Source organism: Callionymus lyra, chromosome 5, assembly GCF_982586985.1.
Source record: "Callionymus lyra chromosome 5, fCalLyr1.hap1.1, whole genome shotgun sequence".
NCBI classification, from domain to species: Eukaryota; Metazoa; Chordata; class Actinopteri; order Syngnathiformes; family Callionymidae; genus Callionymus; species Callionymus lyra.
In genome coordinates, this window is record NC_141822.1 from 7,665,883 (window position 1) to 7,687,177 (window position 21,295).

Consider the following 21,295-nt stretch of genomic DNA (forward strand, 5'->3'; position numbering starts at 1 on the left):
TTTGCCCTGGGGTGCTGAAACTGCACAGCCTTTCCCCACTCGCAGTTTCACTCGCCCCGAGAGAAAGGGAATAGTGGGAATCTGGCAGATGAACTGGGAGTGAGACGCCGTAAAGTTACTACTGCGGCGCTCAATGGAATTGTTGTTTTGACAACTTGTCGGCCAAATTATAGACAGTTTTTGTGGGTTTTTTTAGAACATGATTCACAACCATTTTCTACGGAGATATATCAGTGTCAGCACAATATTCAATTGTTTGAATTTAACATTTTAGATGTTTAAACTTTAAGTGTCTGTTTAAGCATTTCATTAAAAAAAAGTAGTGTTTCACTGTTTGATCAAGTATCTCGGGGCTCTTTTGGTATTGTTTCTTCTATTTAACCAACATTTTTATATTTAATTTAAAAGTCTAAAAATGAAAAATATATATATTTAATTTTGAAATATTGGAACTTTAAAATGTATTTCTGCTAAATTTAACATAAAGGTATTTAATATATAACATAATTCTAAGAAAGTAAAGTTATTTCTATAAAATCAACCCAAATGTCTTTTATCTCTTATATAATTATTCATGTGTATAATTAATTATAGATTTTTGTATAAAAATATAATTTATTCAAATAAAGTAATAACATTTATATTACATATATCAATTTGTTAAGTTTTTTTTAACGTATAAGACTAATTATTATTATTTCTTGGATTAAATTTACGTGTAAAATTTAGCATGGATATTAAAATCTATTTAAAAAACAATTAATTGTTTATGCAAGACTAGGTAACATCAAGGTATAAAATATATGAATATATCCTATAATAAAGTTTATTTCAATCATGCAAATTCTTATATATTTTTTACTCTATAAGACTAATAAACTTTTGTTTTTATATTCTATAAAATAGATGTGTGTAAATAATCGTAGATTTCCTTTAAATTATCTTATCTTATCATGACAATAAATAGTTTAAAGTATAGGTATATATAATATATTAAAATAAAGTAAAGTTACACACTTCTATCAGAAAAGTTATTTTTTTTGTTATGTATGAAACTATGCTATTTTATATTCTTGAAAAAATATTCATGTGTATAATAAATCAAAGACGTTATAAATAATTTCTGGTTATAATAATAACGATAAATGGTTAGACTAAGAAACATAAAGGTATTTTAAATGTAATATACTATAATAAAGTACTGTTGTTTCTATTGAATCCACCAAAAATGATCGTTTTAACGTTTATTTTACTGCATGAGCCTAAAAAAATTGTATGGTTTGTAACATTTGAGTTTGATTCTCAGGAAGATTAGAAAAAGTCAACTTAAAGTACATCTCACCCGCGAGGAAGAGAGAGTGAAGCAGCTTGTCCTCAGTAGGAGGTGAGACTCAGGGGGGGAGTCAGGGGGGGAGAGAAGGGGGTCTTGTGGGAGGAACTTGTGGAGTTGGGTCCGCGGACTTCATTGAGAACTCGGACGGCACCAGGCGAACATCCACGCGCATGAGTTCCTCTCTGAAGACTTTGCTGCCGTTTGGATTTTACGCCCGAAAAACTGACCTAAAAGGGATTTATTTATTTCTGCTTCTGGCGTCAAAACACCTGGATTTTACACCGACGCGCGGATCTATGCCCGACCTGGACGCGTCCAGTGTCGAGTGAACAGGAGGAATGTATCGTTTCTTTGTGAAACTAGCATTTCTGATTCCTGCCATCGTCGTCACACAAGGTAAGACGAGAAAGAAAGAGTTTGCGATTCATCCTTTTTTCTTTCTTTTCTTTTTTAACTCATCACACCTGGATGTTAACTTTTGCGCACCTCTCTCGCGCAGTCGGTGGAACAGGTGCAGACGCGACAAGTTAAATCTTATTTAATTTAATAAAAAAAAGAAGTTAAAACGTGTTGCATTTTCAACTATTTGAAATTACACGGAGGATAATGGGTGCGTGTGTTGGGGCCAGGGGACGCGTGGGGGGGGTGGTGTGTGTGTGAGGGGGGGGGGCAGGGGGGTCACCTTTTGTCTGCAAGTGTGGGAGAGTGTTGTGCGTTGGGGGGGTGTGTGTGCGGGTGAGGAGGGGGGGTCCGCCGGTAAACAATGCCGCGAGGAGAGTGTTTTATGGCTCGTGCTGGACTCTGATTTCTTTTGTTCCGCTTCTGAGCCGCGCAGCTGCCGCGCTCCCTTAAAGCCACGCACACGCACGCCGGCACACACGCACGCCTGCTGCTGCTGCTGGCCCCACCGGTGTCCACGGCAGAACCCCCCATACCCCGCCCCCCCACACACCCACGGACACTTGCGTGACTAATCAATTACCGACGTGCATGCGTCCAGCCTCGACGTCGGAATTCCCTCCAATAAAGACGCACGTTTTAAAAAAACAACAACAAACTTTTGTTATTAAAGAAAACCAGTTAAAAATAAAAATGTCACACTTGTATGGTTTTATCTCTGGTAATTTTCATTTTTTAAAAATCATTTCCCTTCTTGCTCAACAGGTCTGAAGTGCTCACTACCCACGGAATCATGCCTTAACGGAGGAAGGTGCGAATCCACCTCCAACGGAAACGGAGAGTGCAGGTGAATAACTCAAGAAAACTCAACATCTCACTGACTTCCTGTGTTCTGAGTAGGAATTGCAAACTGAGTAGATGCATAGGTTTAGGTCACAGTCCACCTCTAGGGACACTTGGACTAGAGATTCTAAACTAAGGAAGGAATTGTGCACTTTTCACCCCAAAATACATAAAATAAAATTGGCGCCAGATTGACACAAATTTGTTCCTAAATCTTGGGGCTACAAAAGTGCATCTTTCAAAAATAAACTTCATCTATCATTGTTGCCAAAACCTCTAGACTACCGTAACCGGCCCCTGTGATTGAAATATAGGTTCATTTGTTTAAGTGTTTTTTTTAAGATGTTTAGGAATTTCTCCACTGTAGCATAAATTCTTACAGACATTAAAGAAGAATAAAGGGGGGACATATCCCTCCCTTTCCATTCCAGCCCTTTAGTGGCCCCAGTGCCCGGCAACCAGAGGCCCTTGAATTTCCTCTCTACTGGTCTGCAAGAAATGAGCCCCCTCTAGGAGCCATTTTATTTCAGGGCTTTTTTTTTTTCCCTCGCAAAAAAAGAATCAAAGGTATAAAGTGAGTTCCACGATGCTGGTGTGTTGAGATAACAGGATAAATCCGAGACCCCCCCCTCCCTCCAATCCAAAGGCCTGTTAATGAATGCAAGACCCCTTCAGCGGCGAAGTGAGAGGACGCGTCCAGTCCTAAATCTTGTTTTTCTCCCCTTTCATGGGCGACAGCTGGGGCTCGCCCGCCGCCCGTCACCCATTGTTCTGTAGTTCAGAATAATGCTGTGTGACTAATCGGAGTGGGCCTTCCCATCATGCCACAGCCACCCCGAACACCACAACACACACCAAACCTCTGCCGAAGTCCAGCCCCCACCCCTGGCTCGGTGGAAGGTTGGTCTTCTGCCTTTTGAATGGGAACCCCCTCCCTCCAACCCCCACTCACCCTGCTCACCCGTTTGTGATCTCCATTAGAAAGCCAGATGGCTGTGAAATGTAATTGGATTGGATGTCAAGAGAGTGAGATTAATTGGAATAAAGTGCTGAAATTTGAAGGCAAACAAGTGAATATAGGAGCCAGATTGTTGCAGGTGAAATATTCTTTTTTTGGTTTTGACCAAAATCCCTTTCAAAAGTTGGCTTCCCGGGGAGAAGACCCTGGTTGACTTTTTACCTCTTTATTGTTATTTCTGGTCGAGGCTTAAACGAGGTGCTCGGGGAGGGCAGGTCGTACCCTGAGGGGATGCGATCATGGCGGTCGCTTCGCCGGTCTTCGGGGACAATGCGAGGCCTATTCAAGAGTCCATACTGCTAGAGAAGCCACTGACTCACAGTATCTAGACCCCCACCACCTCACCCTTCCTGGACACACACACACACACACTGTCAGCACGTGTACATATGTTCGCACACGAAACGCCCTACAAAGCACTTATTGTGGTCGGCATCTCTGCACAGTCCAATTAAGGACAGGGAGGACCATCAGTCTCATTAATCATTCATTCACCATAAATCATTCCACAACGATCCATGCCAAGAAAATTGCCGAGGCGGATTACAGTACAACTTTTTTTTTTAACTCCCAGTCGGGTCATTAAATAGAAAGCGTGTACATCGGATGACTGGGGGTCACAGACGTAAACACATCAGCTAATATATCTTTATCTCAATCCAGCCGTCGATGTGCACACAATGCATTGCACCATGTAAGCCATCGGTGACACAGATTTAAGAGGTGAGATAGATTAAAAGCCTCTTTCCCCAAAGGTTTCCCACGAGTATAAAAGCAGGCTGAGCGAAATCCCAGACTAGCATTCAAAACACAAATAGAGTCGTCTGTGGCTGCAAAATGTTTATCCAGTGAATAATGGCTAATTTTGCCAGAAGTATGTTTTCACCATACCTTAAATTGTCACTGGAAACTCAAAAGAAAACACAACAGGGGAGTTTTTAGAAAGGCTAACTTAAAGCAAGGATGAAAAAACAAACAAAAAAGGATGTCAAGCCACAGCCTCAGCTGAGTTAGATTGTACGTTAGGGTCTCTGACTCTGTTTCCCATGAAGGCAAAGTTATCTCGTTATGCAGGCGACTTCAAAACATGCGATGGGGGACAGCGTCTTGTGAGTCAAATTTAGATCCTGTATGTGAGCCAGCCATGAGGGCGCAGCGAGGTCAAGAGGTTAGCTCCCCTAGCCCTGCTTCACATGACCACTTTGCTGAAATAGACACTGTTTTGGTCTTAGGTGAGGTGTTAATAATAAACCCTCACGGCGTGTCTGAAATGCTTCAAGACACTTTACAGAAATAGGCCAATTGGTCTGGCTCTATTGATCCTTTATGACCTTGCACAGGGTGGTATTGCATATCGTTGATAAAATGTCTTGGCTCGGACTAAAACTCAAGAGACATCCCAGTGAAGGAATGCTGTTCTTTATTCGCCAACCTTTGGGATTACGGCCATGGTTACTGTCAAGGCTTCCATCTATATGTGAGCTTAAGTGACCCAGAAGCCTACAAGTGGATGCGTGGCTCAAGTGTGCCTGCTGGTCTCCGTTTTTATTGGGGTTTAAGCTCTTAGGCTGCCACTCCCCTGGTCGGGCCCATTCCGCAGATGCCAGGGGAGGTTGTTGGGGGGGCTATGGAAAGTTGTCCTTCTCGACATGTTCAGATAAATGTAAGAATCTTCCACTCTTCACGAGTAGATCCATCATATGTAAGCCCCACTATTATGTCTGAGGGACATTCTCAGACTCTTGACGCTGCTAAAGCCAAAAGATAAGAAACCATCTGACTGGAGTTGTTACCTCAAAAGTATATATAAGCCTGTCTTGACTAAGCAACATGGAATGCATCCACTTTGCCGCGTGTTTACAGAGCCCCAGGTGTCTAATTAAATTATTTCATAGTAAGACTTTGGGGATCAGACAATGTTGAGTGACGACAATCGTGAAAATGTGGCTGTGTTTGGAAAGAGATCTTGGAGTCATTATAGCAAGTATTTTGTCTTAGTCTATCAATGCAGGCCCTTGTATATTTTACAGAGTACAGTCAAAAACATGTTACAAAAGTATAAAAATGTCTGGATTTTAACATTGTCTGAATTGCCACAGCATTCATTGCTAGTGTGCAGATGTGGAAATCATGGATCCAGTCCTGGCCCACAGTCAAGTACCTAAACTTAAGCCAACAAAAACAAATCAATTTTTCCAACGTCAACAAAAAAAAAGAAGAGTCTCTGAGTGGAAAAAGATGGTCCGCCAACATTGCTTTTGAAAGTCACTGACTGATAAATTTCTGTGCACACCCCTTTCATTTACATTTTCCACAGTGGTGGTATTTCCACCCCAGACTGGGGCTGGTTTTTGTGTCAAAGGATAAAGTCACCCCGAGTGTGGCAGATGGTAGATCAGGCGCAGCAGGAGTGAAGGCAAAGAGGCTGTCCCGGCCGTCACAAAAGTGTTTGGGCCAGAGGTCAGGGAAGCATCTGCTCTGGCCTGAGGGGGACATTACAGCGCCGGGAAAGACCTGTTGCCGTGGTGTCTGCTGATGAGCTTTTTCAGCATGTGGGTGGATCTTCATCTGACTTTGGGACAAAGAAGATCCATTTCAAACTGGGGTGGGGTGACACACACACACGGGTGCACTCAACGTGTGAGTGATTATCTCGGCTGATATTTTAGTTGAATTCAACATCTAAAACCTGAATTCAAAGAACATTTTTTTTACAATCTTCTGCCAGTTGCAACTGTCTTGACTCCCTGTGGAGCACACGAGACTGTTAAAAACTCCCTGATTGGTCTCACCTTCCAAAATCAACAAAAGAGTTTTTAACAGGAGGCTGCGACATACAGGCCGTGCTGTTAAAAGGAAACCTTTGGGTGCCGTAAAAGTTCCCCCGTCTGGGGGATAGCGATAAGAAAGCCAAATGTTTAGGAAGAGAGATAGAGATTTGTCTATGATTGTGGTCTGTAGAAGTGAAGGCATATAAAAGTAGCTCTGGATGAGGGGAGTTGTTGCTTTAAAACATATTGATGAATTAACAGAAGTCGCAACAGCTGACTTCACATGGGTTCATTAGGTCCCTAGAGAGGAGGTTAGTTTGTCAGCAGCCCATCTGACTAGAGGACAGAGGGTAGGGAGGAGGAGGGATAAGGAGAGGAGAAAGGAAGAAGGGGGGAGGAGGAGTCCTGTCCAACAGCTGCCTTTATTAACATGCACACCTGCTCCCTGTGGAGATACGGGGAGACTGAACAGATGCCCTTCCTTTCACATGCACACTCGCATCATCTGTAAAGCCACTACCACACACTTTTTGGGTGATTTAATAAGTTATTTATTTAGTTTTGTTGGGAGTATCTTGGGTATAAATTCCCACAGACCTCTGTTCTGTGTTTCTGTTCACTTGTAATAATAATCCTGTCGAGCTACGTAACTGTGGCAGAATCCGTCCTTGATTCGTATGAGAACTGGATTGAAGCACCCAAGGGGCTTAAGGCCTGAATGCCGAGCTTCATATGCTAGATTCAGCGGCGGCATAACCCCCTTGATCTCTATAGCCATTCAGAATGAGTGTAGACAGCGCAGCGGTGAAAGGTAGATGGCTCATCTGTTGCCCGGCACAATGTGTTTTCAAGGTTCTGACACAGTGTAATCCACAGAGTCATCCTACAACAACATGTCTGCTGTGCTACGCTGTGGTTTTTTTAACGGGTTTATGTCATTAAACAATGTGGTTTCTGATCCTCAAACCTTTTTTTTTTCTCATTCAAGGTGCCCCGCTGACTATGTAGGCAACAGGTGCCAGTTTCCAAGTCCATGCAGCCCATCACCCTGCCGCAACGGAGGCGAGTGTCGTGCCGTTTCTCATGGTAACACCTTCGACTTTCGCTGCGTGTGCCCTCTGGGATTCAGCGATCGGCTATGTCTCACACCGACCAACCACGCCTGCATGAGCTCACCCTGTCGAAATGGAGGAACGTGCGATCTCATCAGCCTAACTGTGTACCGTTGTCGATGCCCACCGGGATGGTCTGGTAAGTCACAGGAAACTTCATCACTAACATTCAGTTGCTAACTGTCTTCTTTTGTCCATCAGGAAAATCCTGCCAGATTCCAAACCCATGCGCATCCAATCCATGCGCAAATGGAGGCCAGTGCTCTGCGTTTGACTCCAACTACATCTGCACATGCCCATCTGCCTTCCACGGTCCAACTTGTAAGCAGGACGTCAACGAATGTGCCCAAACTCCCACCCCGTGCTTCAACGGTGGCGTGTGCGTGAACGAGGTCGGGTCGTACCACTGTCGCTGCCCACACGAGTACACCGGCCAGCACTGCGAGACGCCCTACATGCCGTGCAGCCCGTCGCCATGCCAGAACGGAGGGACATGTGTTCAAAAAGGCGAAACTACGTACGACTGTAGCTGCTTGCCAGGTAAAACTCACATACTAGAATGTACTGATATTTTGTGAAGACAGCACTGAACCTCAGTATGATCTGATCTAAGTGGAATATGTCATTGACAGTTATCTACTTTCAGCCAACACTAGCAGGATGCAGCTGCGCTCACATTTCCTATTGATAACAAATCCAGTAAAACCCTCACATGTATTGATTCACATTATCTCACGCCCTATTTATGAGGTCACGCTGATAAGCAGATCATGGCACCAAATACTTGGAATTCATTTTAAATTGTGTCTAATTGCTGGAATTTTAAACTCTTAACTTATAAACATTGAGAGACTTCTAAATAAAAAGTCCTTTCGTCAATGGCCAAAACTTTTTCTTCATTAACAGACCATAAACACTCCACCGGCGCTTATCTGTACTCACGCTGATAAGATACAAATGAGTGTGTGTGATTATTAACCAAAGGCAGATGTTCAAGATAACACCGGTGTATTTCAAATATTTCTCCTCCCAATCCCCAGGTTTTACAGGCTACCACTGTGAGCACAACATCGACGACTGTCCTGGCCACGGCTGCCAGAACGGCGGGGTGTGTGCGGACGGTGTGAACACCTATAACTGTCAGTGCCCCCCTCATTACACAGGTAATACAAGAAGCGACTGAAGGTGAATTTTGAATGATGAAAATACTGATCCTTTGCTTCGAAACCTTTAGGTCAATACTGCACAGAAAACGTGGACGAGTGCGAGTTAATGCCAAATGCGTGCCAGAATGGAGGAACTTGCCACGACACTCATGGCGGCTTCCATTGCGTTTGCGTCAACGGTTGGACTGGCAGTGACTGCAGCGAGAACATAGATGACTGCGCGAGTGCGGCGTGTTATCACGGTGCCACTTGTCATGACCGCGTCGCCTCTTTCTTCTGCGAGTGTCCACATGGACGGACAGGTACGGACCCGCCATTGAAACCCAATCATTAGGTCGTTGTTTGTTAAAAAGTATCTCATGTGAGGAATGCTTTTTAAACTCATAGGATTGCTGTGCCACCTTGATGATGCTTGCATTAGCAACCCATGTCAAAAAGGCTCCAACTGTGACACAAATCCAGTCAATGGCAAGGCGATCTGCACGTGTCCGCCCGGTTACACCGGTTCAGCTTGTAACCTGGACATTGACGAGTGCTCGCTGGGTAAGATGTTAAACTCTCATTCATTGTCCCGATCTTACATAAAACTGATCTTTTCCCTTAAACACTGTAGGTGCAAACCCCTGTGAGCACGGAGGTCGCTGCCTGAACACCAAAGGCTCCTTCCAATGTAGATGCCTACAAGGATATGAAGGACCACGTTGTGAGATGGACGTCAATGAGTGCATGTCTAACCCATGCCACAATGATGCAACATGTCTGGACCAAATCGGAGGTTTTCATTGCATATGCATGCCAGGTAAGAGAATTGCTTGAAAGTTGAAGTCATAGGGAGTCAATAGTTGCGGTGCTCATTTTGCTGTTTATTTTCAGGATACGAGGGTGTGTTTTGCCATATCAACACAGACGAGTGTGCCAGTCAACCTTGTCTCAACAGCGGCAGATGCGTTGACAAGATCAACTCTTTCCATTGCGATTGCCCTAAAGGTGAAAATGTTTTTTTTTTTTAAATCTTATTATAAAACTTGTTTCTTTTAAAGAGTTAATAATTTGCAAACGAGTCATGCACAATATGAAGTTAAATTAAGCTGTGTAAATGATTCACTTTTGGGATCGTGAGGAGGGCAATGGATGGGTGAAGTTGCAGACACATTAGCATATTTGGCGGGCACGGAGTTTGTGTAAGAGCTTAGCGCCAAAAACTGGGGGCAGGGTTAGTTTATTGCTGGTAAGCCGGAGGAGGCCATTGTGTTTTTTGTTTAAAAGAAAAGTTTCTGTGAACAGTAAGTGCATAGAGTGGGGGAAGGGTAGAGAGAGAGAAAAGAATAGCTCTTTTGAACAGTGTGTATTCCAGGCCCAGTTATACAGTTCTTGTCTGTGATCATTTAGAAATTTTCTGAACTAAAAGTAACAATTTTTAAACATATCTTAATTGCATCTGCAGGTTTTTCAGGGAACCTCTGTCAGGTGGACATCGATGAGTGTGCCAGCACCCCCTGCAAGAATGGAGCCAAGTGTACTGACGGACCCAACAAGTACATATGTGAATGCACTACAGGTATATAAAAAAATAAATGAAACATTTAAAAAAATCTTCAATTTAATACTTTAAAAATATTTTCTTCCCAGGCTACACAGGGCAGCACTGTGAGATCGACATCAATGAATGCTACTCCGACCCCTGTCACTATGGCACCTGTAAGGACGGACTAGCCTCATTCACATGCTACTGCCGCTCCGGCTACACTGGCCGCCTGTGTGAGACCAATATCAACGAGTGCCTCAGTCAGCCCTGCAAGAACGGTGGGACTTGCCAGGACAGAGAGAACAGTTACATTTGTTCCTGCCCGAAAGGCACTGCTGGTGAGACATCTGACTTGTGGCTTTAATGGCTGATGAAACCTGTACAAGTTCTAACTCATGCTCTGATCCACAGGCTTCAACTGCGAGGTAAATCTAGACGACTGCAAAAGCAAACCTTGCGATTATGGAAGATGCATCGACAAGATCAATGGCTACGAGTGTGCATGTGAGCCCGGCTATACAGGTGAGCACTGGGTGGAGTCAACAGGTATTGGGGGAGGGTCCCCTGAGCATAAGGAGGGGTGGGCAGGACAGGTGGCTGGCGGGTCCACTGGTGCAGAACAATGGTGTCGGGTTGCGTATATGGGGTGGGGAGGGTTTCATAAAGGAGCGCGGCCCTCAACCTGATACACATACAAACACACACAAAAGGAACAACTTTGTTTGCCATTTGAAAGGAAAGTGACGTTGAGTCAGAAAAGAGTTTGTAAAGTGATACTTTTTTTCTGGAGTTTTAGTGCGACAAAAGCGAATTACTCCTCACTTCCTCTTCTGGCACACATCTACCCGTTGGTATTAGAGTTGTCCCGAATGGCCTTAAAGCCAGTTTGAACTGGTAGTGAATGTATGAATATGCTAAAAAGAAAAGATGGAGGAACAAGTGTGTGTGCTACTGTGCCCCTTCACCCCCTTTCTGTCTCCTCCATCTTTTTGTGCTGCTGTGGTGAGTGTGCAGGGTACGACAGGGTTGAGACACAGGCAGACAGAGGACTATTGTAACTCAAAATCAGGCAGTTGGACCCCCTCCCCTCCTGATTGATGAAGAGCAGTGGAGGAGGGAGTTGTGCAGAGGATCAGAGGGGGGGTTTAATTGTTGCTCGGCCGTGTGTGAAATGGGTCTGGCCTTCTGTCCCTGTAAACAGCCCTTGCGAGGTTAGGTGTCCTGGATGGGGGCTGGTGTGTGTGTGAATAGGAAGAGTTTGAGCACACCCTCCTTCCTGGCAGAACACCCCCGCCTCTTAGAACCAGCTCAAGCCCTCCTGCCTATTCAACAGGCCCCCATTCAATCAATAGGGAAAGGGCCTCCAGGGGCCGCCAGGCTCAGCACACACTGAAGCCGCGGCATCTCCTGCCTGTTGAATGCAGAGGGAGTCTTTAGTGCTAGCTCGGCCTTTTGTTCAAAAACCACAAAGTGCACCTTGAATAACAGAACATAAAGGCTTCAAAATACCTCAACACTAAATGAAATCCAGCTGTGTGGTATTCACGGACAAAATGCAAAGATATTTCTTCATTTTCAACTGCTTTCGGAATTTCATTTATGTGAAAAAAAAGATTAGAACGTTTGTGGGGTCTATGGTGAAAAAAGGGTCTGAAATAGAGTCACATACTATATAGATATGAACAATGTTAATTACATTTAAAAAAAAGTATACTCTGTAAGATAAATTGAAAATCCGCAACTGATTCTCTCCAAATGAAATATTATTTTCCTCTTTTAACTAATTCCACTTCACTATCTTTCAGGATCAATGTGTAACATCAACATTGATGAATGTGCCATCAACCCCTGCCACAACGGCGGCACATGCATCGATGGCATCAACACCTTCACATGCCTGTGTCCGGAAGGCTACAACGATGCCACATGTCTCTCTCAGGTGGACGAGTGCAGCAGCAACCCCTGCATTCATGGCCGGTGTCAGGATCTAGTCAACGGGTGAGTGAGAAGCTTATTCAATGATAGTTTATTGTTCCAAGTCTCTAACTGAGTGATGTGATTCCAACAAAAAGCTATAAATGTACCTGCGACTCTGGCTGGAGTGGACCCAACTGTGACATCAACAACAATGAGTGTGAGTCCAACCCATGCATGAATGGAGGAACCTGTAAGGACATGACTAGCGGATACCACTGCACGTGCAGAGTGGGCTTCACCGGTGAGCTTTACCTAACCGTCTTTGTTCACGCCGGTTTCATGGGTGGAATCTTACTAAGGCGCGCTTTCTAATTCTGCCATCATAGGACCTAACTGCCAAACTAACATCAACGAGTGTGCCTCCAACCCCTGCCTCAACCAGGGGACCTGCATTGACGATGTTGCCGGCTACAAGTGCAACTGCTTGCTGCCCCACACTGGTAGGGTCATCACTGCTCAATTAACTCTCATCGCTATGCTGCTTACTCTCCATAGATTTGTATTCTAAAAAAAACACACAAAATGAGCATAAAATGGATTTATGTGTTTTGAAAAATCTGCACGCCTGCTAATCGGGGATAACAGCTTGTGTGTTTTGGAAAAACAGTTTATCTTCCTGCACCCCATTCCCACTACGGCCACATCCTGTTTCCTGTCTGTGATCTCACAATGACAGGAAACAGGAAGGCCCTTCCTATTTGGTTAAATCGTAATGGATTAGTGATGGAAATGAGGTTCTTGGATTTTGACATGACAACAAGGTTGTGTGTGTCCACTGGAATATATGTTGACGTGGCTTTTCTTGTTACCAGGTGATAACTGTGAGATCCTTCTGGCGCCTTGTAACACCCGACCATGCAAAAATGGTGGCGCCTGCAGGGAGGCTGAAGACTACCAGAGCTTCTCATGCATTTGCCCTGAAGGATGGCAAGGTACTAAATCTTTCATTACTATTTCAATTTAATTATCTGTTTTTTTTTTACTTGTTGTTAAAAAAAATAAATAGATATTTTTGGTTTTGACTTTTCTGTGATTGAGTTCTCTATCCTCTTAAATTAACTTACATACTTTTGAATCCTCAGGTCAAACATGTGAGATTGACATCAACGAATGCGTGAAAAGTCCTTGCCGAAATGGAGCCACATGCCACAACAGCATGGGAAGCTACCAGTGCCTGTGCCAGCCTGGCTACAGTGGGCAGAAATGTGAATCAGACATTGATGACTGCAAACCAAGTAAGAAGCATATTCTTATTATACCTGTTTTATAGCCTGGGGACAGCAGTGATCTTACAGTTTATCCTCTTTGTCACAGATCCCTGCAGTAATGGTGGTCTTTGCCGCGATAGCATCAACAGTTTCACATGCACTTGTCTGCCGGGCTTCCGCGGTGGTCGGTGCGAGCAAGACATCAACGAGTGTGAGAGCAACCCGTGCAGGAACGGAGCCAACTGCACTGACTGCGTCAACAGCTACACTTGTACATGTCCGCCCGGTTTCAATGGCATCAACTGTGAAATCAACACCAATGACTGCACGGACAGGTAGTGCATCTTCCTAAATATCCTTATTTGATCCAAAATGCACAGATAATTTAAACAAATTGTACTTTTATAGCTCTTGCTTCAATGGCGGCACCTGCGTAGACGGAATCAACGCCTTCACTTGCATGTGTTTGCCTGGATTCACCGGCAGTTACTGTCAGTATGACATCAACGAATGTGACTCCAGGCCGTGTCTCAATGGAGGCTCCTGCCAGGACAGTTTTGGTACATACAAGTGCACATGTCCTCATGGTTATACCGGAGTCAACTGCCAGGTGGGTCACAGTTTTGTTTCTTTGAATTCCATAAAAGTATGAAATAAAAAACATTCTTTACCCTTAAAGCACTCATTTTAACTCATAATTGTACTTCATTTTCAGAATCTTGTGCGGTGGTGTGATTTATCCCCGTGCAAAAATGGAGGCTCATGTTGGCAGCAGGGAGCCTCCTACAACTGCCAGTGTCAGACTGGATGGACTGGACTCTATTGTGACATCCCCAGTGTGTCCTGCGAGGTAGCGGCAAAACAACAAGGTATGAATCTTTAAAGATATTTTTTTTAATTAATAGAGAAACATGATGTGTGACCTACTCTCATGTCTTTCTTAGGTGTGGAAGTGGCTCACTTATGTAGAAACTCTGGACAGTGTCTGGATGCTGGGAACACACATTACTGCCGTTGCCAGGCTGGTTACACCGGCAGTTACTGTCAGGAGCAGGTGGACGAGTGCTCACCAAATCCTTGCCAGAATGGGGCCACATGCACGGATTATCTTGGAGGCTACAGTTGCGATGTAAGTACTATCAAAAGTGAAAAAAGAATCTGTAGAAATCTTGTTTGCCAGATACACATATTTATATCTGCTTATCCTCCTCCCTCAGTGTCTTCCTGGCTATCACGGTGTCAACTGTTCCAAGGAGATCAATGAATGTCAATCCCAGCCCTGCCAAAACGGAGGGACCTGTATTGACCTGGTGAACACGTACAAGTGCTCCTGTCCCAGAGGAACTCAAGGTATTTTTTCCAAATAATCCTTTAGCACCAACGCCACAGACTGGCCATGTCAATTAACCTAAATAAACTGAGCTAATCCTTGTTTACACAACAAACCAACATCCCCCCTCTTCCATTTGTTCCTCTCTTAACACCTCTTGTTTGTCTCCTTTAGGTGTCCACTGTGAGATCAATCTTGACGACTGCAACCCCTTTAATGACCCTGTCACCCATGAGCCCAAATGCTTCAACAATGGCAAATGTGTGGATCGCATTGGTGGCTACCAGTGCATGTGCCCCGCTGGTTATGTTGGTGAGCGCTGCGAAGGAGACGTCAATGAGTGTTTGTCAGACCCTTGTGACCCCAGGGGTTCTTACAACTGCATTCAGCTCACCAATAGTTACCGCTGCGAGTGCCGCACGGGCTACACAGGTAAGAGAAACGGTAGATGGTGGAGTAAATTTTGTTTTAAAGGGTTGCATTACTCACTGTTCCTTTGGTTTCAGGTCAGCGTTGTGACAAGGTGTTTGATGGCTGCAAGGGAAGACCCTGTCGGAATGGTGGAACATGTGCGGTGGCTAGCAACACGCCTCATGGTTTCATCTGCAAGTGCCCACCTGTAAGTACAAACCTTCTTTGGATGATTATTGAGAAGAGTACCGTTAACCTAACGACTGATCTGACTTCCTTCAGGGCTTTACTGGCTCCTCTTGTGAGTACGACTCTCGCTCCTGTGGCAGTCTGAGCTGCAAGAATGGAGGAACATGTGTGTCAGGTCACCTTGGTCCACGATGCCTGTGCCCTCCCACCTTCACTGGACCAGAGTGCCTCAACCCCACCGACAGCCTGTGCATCTCCAACCCCTGCTACAATGGTGGAACCTGCCAAATCACACCCGAAGCTCCGTTCTTTCAGTGCAGCTGCCCCAGTAATTTCAACGGCCTCCTGTGTCACATCCTCGACTACTCCTTTAATGGAGGGTTTGGCAGGGACATCACCCCGCCCCCCGAGGTGGAGGTGAGCTGCGAGAACCCTCAGTGTGACGAGTGGGCCGGGAACCACATCTGTGACTCACTGTGCAACAACCACGCCTGCGGCTGGGACGGTGGAGACTGCTCACTCAACTTCGACGACCCGTGGCAAAACTGCTCCGCAGCACTTCAGTGCTGGCGCTACTTCAACGACGGGAAGTGCGATGGTCAGTGTAACAGCCCTGGGTGTCTCTATGATGGCTTTGACTGCCAAGGACAAGAGGGACAGTGCAAGTAAGTCAAGGATGAACTGAAATGTGCCACAAAAAAAGTACGGAAAAAACTAACCTAACCTCTCTCTCCAATCAGCCCGCTGTATGACCAGTACTGCAAAGACCACTACGCTGATGGTCACTGCGACCAGGGCTGCAACAACGCAGAATGCGAGTGGGATGGGCTGGACTGTGCCAACAACATGCCTGAGAAGCTAGCAGACGGACATCTGGTCCTAGTGGTCCACATCCCCCCCGAACAACTCAAAAACCACTCTTCAGCATTCCTCAGGGATCTGAGCAGTGTCCTGCACACCAACGTTGTCTTCCGCCGTGACGCCAATGGAGAGCCAATGATCTTCCCGTATTATGGCAACGAACAAGAACTGGCCAAGCACAACATGCTGAAGCGTTCGGCAGACGGTTGGCCGGAGTGGGCCGCAGTTCCCGCCAACGTTTTAGGCCAAATGAAGGAGAGCGTGACAGCAATGGTCAGCCCACGTAAACGTAGAGAGCTGGATCCAATGCAAGTGAAGGGGTACGAGATTATTTTTTAATTAAAAAGAAAAAGCTTCTTACAACAATATCAATGAGGGTTTTAAATGAACAATGTTATTAATCCACAATTTTCTACAGGTCTGTTGTGTACCTGGAGATTGACAACCGTCAGTGTTACCAGCAGTCGACTGAGTGTTTCCAGAGTGCCACTGATGTTGCAGCATTCCTCGGAGCTCTGGCTTCAAGTGGGAATCTCAACGTTCCTTACATAGAGGCTGTCACCAGTAAGTTACCTTCCTTTAAACGAGTTATGTTTGTATAACTCGTAAATTCATCTTATAAAACTTCCATCACTCTTTTCAGGTGTCAGACCCACTTCTCCTGGATCTGAGCTCTACCCCATGTACGTGGTCTTCCTTGGTCTGGCTGCATTGGGTTTCGTCTGCCTTGGTGTCCTGGTGTCTCGCAAGCGTCGGCGTGAACATGGTCAGCTCTGGTTCCCTGAAGGATTTAAAGCATCAGAACCGAGCAAGAAGAAGCGCAGAGAACCAGTGGGAGAAGATTCTGTTGGACTGAGGTAAGCATTAAACCGAATGTTCATTTGATCATCTTCCTCGATGTGATTTTAAAACATGAAATTCTAACCAACAGGCCGATGAAAAACATGGACATAAATCTAATGGACGACAATCAGAACGAATGGGGTGATGAGGATCCTGACTGCAAGAGATTTGGGGTAAGATTTGAATCAACCTTTTTCTTCCTTAAGACATTCTTGGTGCTAACATGAAAATGGTTTCAGTTCGAAGAGCAGTCAATGCTGGATCTAGGCGACCACACTGACCACAGGAAATGGACACAGCAGCATTTGGATGCAGCCGACCTCAGGATAGCATCCATCGCTCCCACACCTCCTCAAGGAGAGCATGAGAACGACTGCATGGATGTCAACGTCAGAGGACCAGGTATGATCTTCTACCTTTTTTTCTAATTTGATCTAAAATAGCAAGATTCTTGACTCACTCTCTACTTTGTCCGTCAGACGGCTTCACTCCACTGATGATCGCCTCGTGCAGCGGTGGCGGACTGGAAACCGTCAACGGAGAAGAAGAGGAGGATCCATCGGCAGAGATCATTTCAGACTTTATTTACCAAGGAGCCAACCTCCACAACCAGACCGACCGAACAGGGGAGACCGCCCTCCATCTAGCCGCCCGATACGCTCGCTCTGATGCCGCCAAACGCCTCCTCGAGTCAAGCGCCGACGCCAACGTGCAGGACAACATGGGTCGCACTCCTCTTCACGCAGCTGTAGCTGCAGATGCACAAGGCGTCTTCCAGGTAAACATCTGAACAAAGAGTCATTTTTCTGACGCAGAAGAGAACAAAGTTCACAGAGAATATGTTTACTTTCAGATTCTAATCCGAAACCGCGCCACTGATCTTGACGCTCGTATGCATGACGGAACAACGCCCCTGATTCTCGCTGCCAGACTGGCCGTGGAAGGAATGGTGGACGAGCTCATCAACTGCCACGCAGACGCTAACGCTGTTGACGATTCAGGTAACTTTAGATTCCATCTACATAATCTTCAGGGTTCCCTCAAAGCACTCAAGATTGTGATGATAATCCCTGTTTCCTCCATCGCCCTTCAGGGAAATCTGCACTCCACTGGGCGGCGGCAGTTAACAACGTGGAAGCTGCTATGGTGCTGCTGAAGAACGGCGCCAACAAAGACATGCAGGACAACAAGGTGAGACAAATGTGCCCCTTTTCTGTGTTCTTCATAAATGTACCTCTTGCCCCTAAAAATCTGATACGTTATTTCAGAGGAATTTGTTTTGGTTTCATCACATTAAAAATCACCATGAAAATAAACAGTGAATAAAACATATTACACTTGAATTATATTAGTGTGCTGATGAATCTTCGTGACACAGTGTCATGTTGTTTAGAGGCTCTATCAGTTTAAAAATGATGTGATGTTGCATAAGAACAGCTGTTAAAAACAAAAAGGAAATAGTGCAGAGACGCCATCTAGTGGACTCTTAAAATAATGACACTGCTTCATGAAGCTTCATTGCTACATGAAACATAATATGAAAAGTGATAAACGCCATGATTTTCTAGCGGTGCTAAACCAATTCTTTGCTTCTATCCCCATAACTCCTTGTCGGCGGACCATTTTGTGAACTGCTTTACTATAACCGTAGCTGTGCCTAAATAGCACCATCTAGTGTTTACTTTATATATTGAGTTTCTATTACTAAAAACACATTTACCGTTTTCAGGAGGAGACACCGTTGTTCCTCGCAGCCCGGGAGGGCAGCTTCGAGACGGCCAAGATTCTCCTGGAGCATTTTGCCAACCGAGAAATCACGGACCACCTGGACCAGCTCCCCAGAGACATTGCACAAGAACGCATGCACCACGACATCGTCCGCCTGCTGGACGAGTTCAACGTGGTGAGGAGTCCGGGTCTTCATGCCGCTTCCCTCAACGCCTCTAGTCTCTCCCCGCCGCTCTGCTCCCCCAATGACTATCTGAGCAACCTGAAGCCCGCCCTCTCTGGGAAGAAGGTCCGGAAACCCAGCTCAGCGGGGAAAGGAGGCAAAGATGGAGGGAAAGGAGTCAAGAAGAAGAAGTCCCTTGATGGGAAGAATAATTTGCTTGATACCTCAGCAGTTCTATCGCCGGTTGATTCGCTTCAGTCGCCCAATGGCTACTTGTCTGACGTGGCTTCCCCTCAGATGACATCGCCTTTCCAGCAGTCGCCACCCATTTCCCTGAATCACCTCCAGGGGAATGGAGACTCCCATATGGGCCAGATGAGCATGGGAAAGGACATGAGCTGCATGTCTTTTGAACCGCACCCCCCTCGCCTCTCTCACCTACCCGTGTCGAGTCCTGGAAGTCAGGGAACGGCTGGAAGCAGAGTGGGCCAGTGCGACTGGGTCTCCAGGATGCACCCGGGGGTTGCCCAGCAAGGAGGTTTCTCCATGTCTCACAACATCATGGGAGGTCTTCACGGGGTCAGCACGGCAACGCTATCTCAGATTATGGGGTATCAGAACATGCAGACCAGCCACATCGGGTCGTCCACGCACATGATGCAGCAGGCCCACTCGCGGCAACTCCAGCACCAGAACTCCAGCAACGCCACAGCCATGAACCAGAGCTTCCCGACCATCGAGCTCAACGGCTCGGACATGCAGCAGAACAACGCCACCGGTCGGTCCATGCCCGTCCTCACGGTCATGCCCCAGGAGACCCAGATCCTCGGCACCCAGTTCCTCACCCCGCCCTCTCAGCATAGCTATTCTGGACCCATGGACAACACGCCTAATCACCAGCTTCAAGTGCCCGATCACCCGTTTCTCACCCCCTCCCCCGGCTCCCCTGACCAGTGGTCCAGCTCATCGCCACATTCCAACATGTCCGATTGGTCGGAAGGAATCTCCAGCCCGCCTACGAGCATCCACTCGCAGATGAATCTGATCCCAGAACAGTTTAAGTAGAGACTTTTGAGCAGAATTCTCAAGACTGAAATAGCGTGTTCTCAACGATCTTTTTATATACTAACGCCACGAACATTTTAGTATTTCGTATTTATTTAAGTGATTTTTTTTTTAAACTGAAATATAAAGAAGATGTTTTTATATTTATGCTTTTTTTTATTTTGGTTTTTCATTTGTCTGGGAGCAATAGACGAAAGATCTTTGTCCTGGATTTGTACACTGGTTATTTATTTGAGTCTTGTGTCGCTTTTTCACTGGATTAATTGTTTTTGTCTCACCCTTACAAGTTTTTGTTTTCGAAGGGGGGCGAAGGGGGTTCATTGAACTATTTTCTGTACAGTTTTTGTTAGATTATTTTAAATTTTTCAGTATTAATTATTAATTATATTGATATTTGGCGTTATTTCCTGAAGTCTTATCACTGAATATGTTCACGATGATCAAATTAATATAACATTTTCAACATTTTGCTCGCTACACTGAAACAGAAGCTACACTTCCTGTTTGGGACCTTTAGAACAAATATATCTTATCGATTGAAAAAAAAACGAGTGGAAATCCTTCCGGGTGACTCTGGGCCTATTTTTATCGACCACGAATCTGGACTGGGAACGACGAGCGATGTTGATGATATTGGGACTGGTTTCGTTTGCCATACTGTTTCTCAAAACCGTTGTTATGGTTACCATGTTTAACCTGTGAGTTCAGCACCTGTTGTGGAAACGTCGCGTTCGCCTCAGATCTTGGAAGCTGTGCCGGTGTGACTTTTGTTTGTTTTTCCAAAACGAGAGACAATGTGAGATTTTCTTGTGAGAATGTCTTCAAGATTGAAGAGACATTTTAAGGAGAAATAGGGACCTTCTGACACATTTTGTACTTCGTGAAGGAGTGCGTGGTGTCTAAATGTCATGTTTTATAAACTAACCCAGAGATAAAGATGTTTTAAAAAGATGTAATTCAAATTTCAATGGTCATGCAAAGTTTGCAAAGTATTTCCTGATTTAAATGTTTTTTGTAAAAAAATAAATGGTTTTGATTCAATAAAAGCTGTTTAAAATAAAATTCTTCATGTCTTACATTTCCAGCAACGATTTATGATCGATATTCTTTTTCCAAAAAATAATGGAAATCCATGAAATGATCACAGTTTAATTTCAAACCTGCATTTGTCGTTTTACACTTTAAACAGTATGGGACACCCTGGAAAGGGGTTATTCCACATATAATACCTCACATTCATCATTCACCTCCTGCAGCTCTCCTGGACGTTCCTTGGCCCACCAAAAAAAAAACATGCTCTCTAAAGTGTCATGGGTTTGCCCCAGGGCCTCCTCCCAGTTAGAAATAATGTGA

At 45.1% G+C, this 21,295-nt stretch overlaps 1 protein-coding gene across 1 annotated transcript; it reads left to right on the forward strand.

Annotated features, from left to right (window-relative positions):
• The first annotated feature begins 1,487 nt into the window (after positions 1 to 1,487).
• On the forward strand, positions 1,488 to 20,983 carry LOC148079202 (neurogenic locus notch homolog protein 1-like). The gene is made up of 34 exons (XM_087790657.1): positions 1,488 to 1,729; positions 2,498 to 2,579; positions 7,353 to 7,615; positions 7,678 to 8,016; positions 8,517 to 8,639; positions 8,711 to 8,944; positions 9,030 to 9,185; positions 9,256 to 9,441; positions 9,516 to 9,629; positions 10,087 to 10,200; positions 10,272 to 10,505; positions 10,579 to 10,689; positions 11,973 to 12,165; positions 12,240 to 12,385; positions 12,471 to 12,584; positions 12,957 to 13,076; positions 13,227 to 13,379; positions 13,459 to 13,687; positions 13,761 to 13,962; positions 14,068 to 14,221; positions 14,297 to 14,481; positions 14,570 to 14,702; positions 14,857 to 15,114; positions 15,189 to 15,301; positions 15,376 to 15,947; positions 16,023 to 16,463; positions 16,562 to 16,707; positions 16,787 to 17,000; positions 17,075 to 17,159; positions 17,226 to 17,388; positions 17,466 to 17,764; positions 17,840 to 17,987; positions 18,080 to 18,177; positions 18,716 to 20,983. Exons 1-34 carry the CDS (start codon positions 1,672 to 1,674, stop codon positions 19,940 to 19,942), a joined length of 7,407 nt encoding a protein of 2,468 aa, XP_087646783.1. The 5' UTR covers positions 1,488 to 1,671; the 3' UTR covers positions 19,943 to 20,983.
• Positions 20,984 to 21,295: the final 312 nt, after the last annotated feature.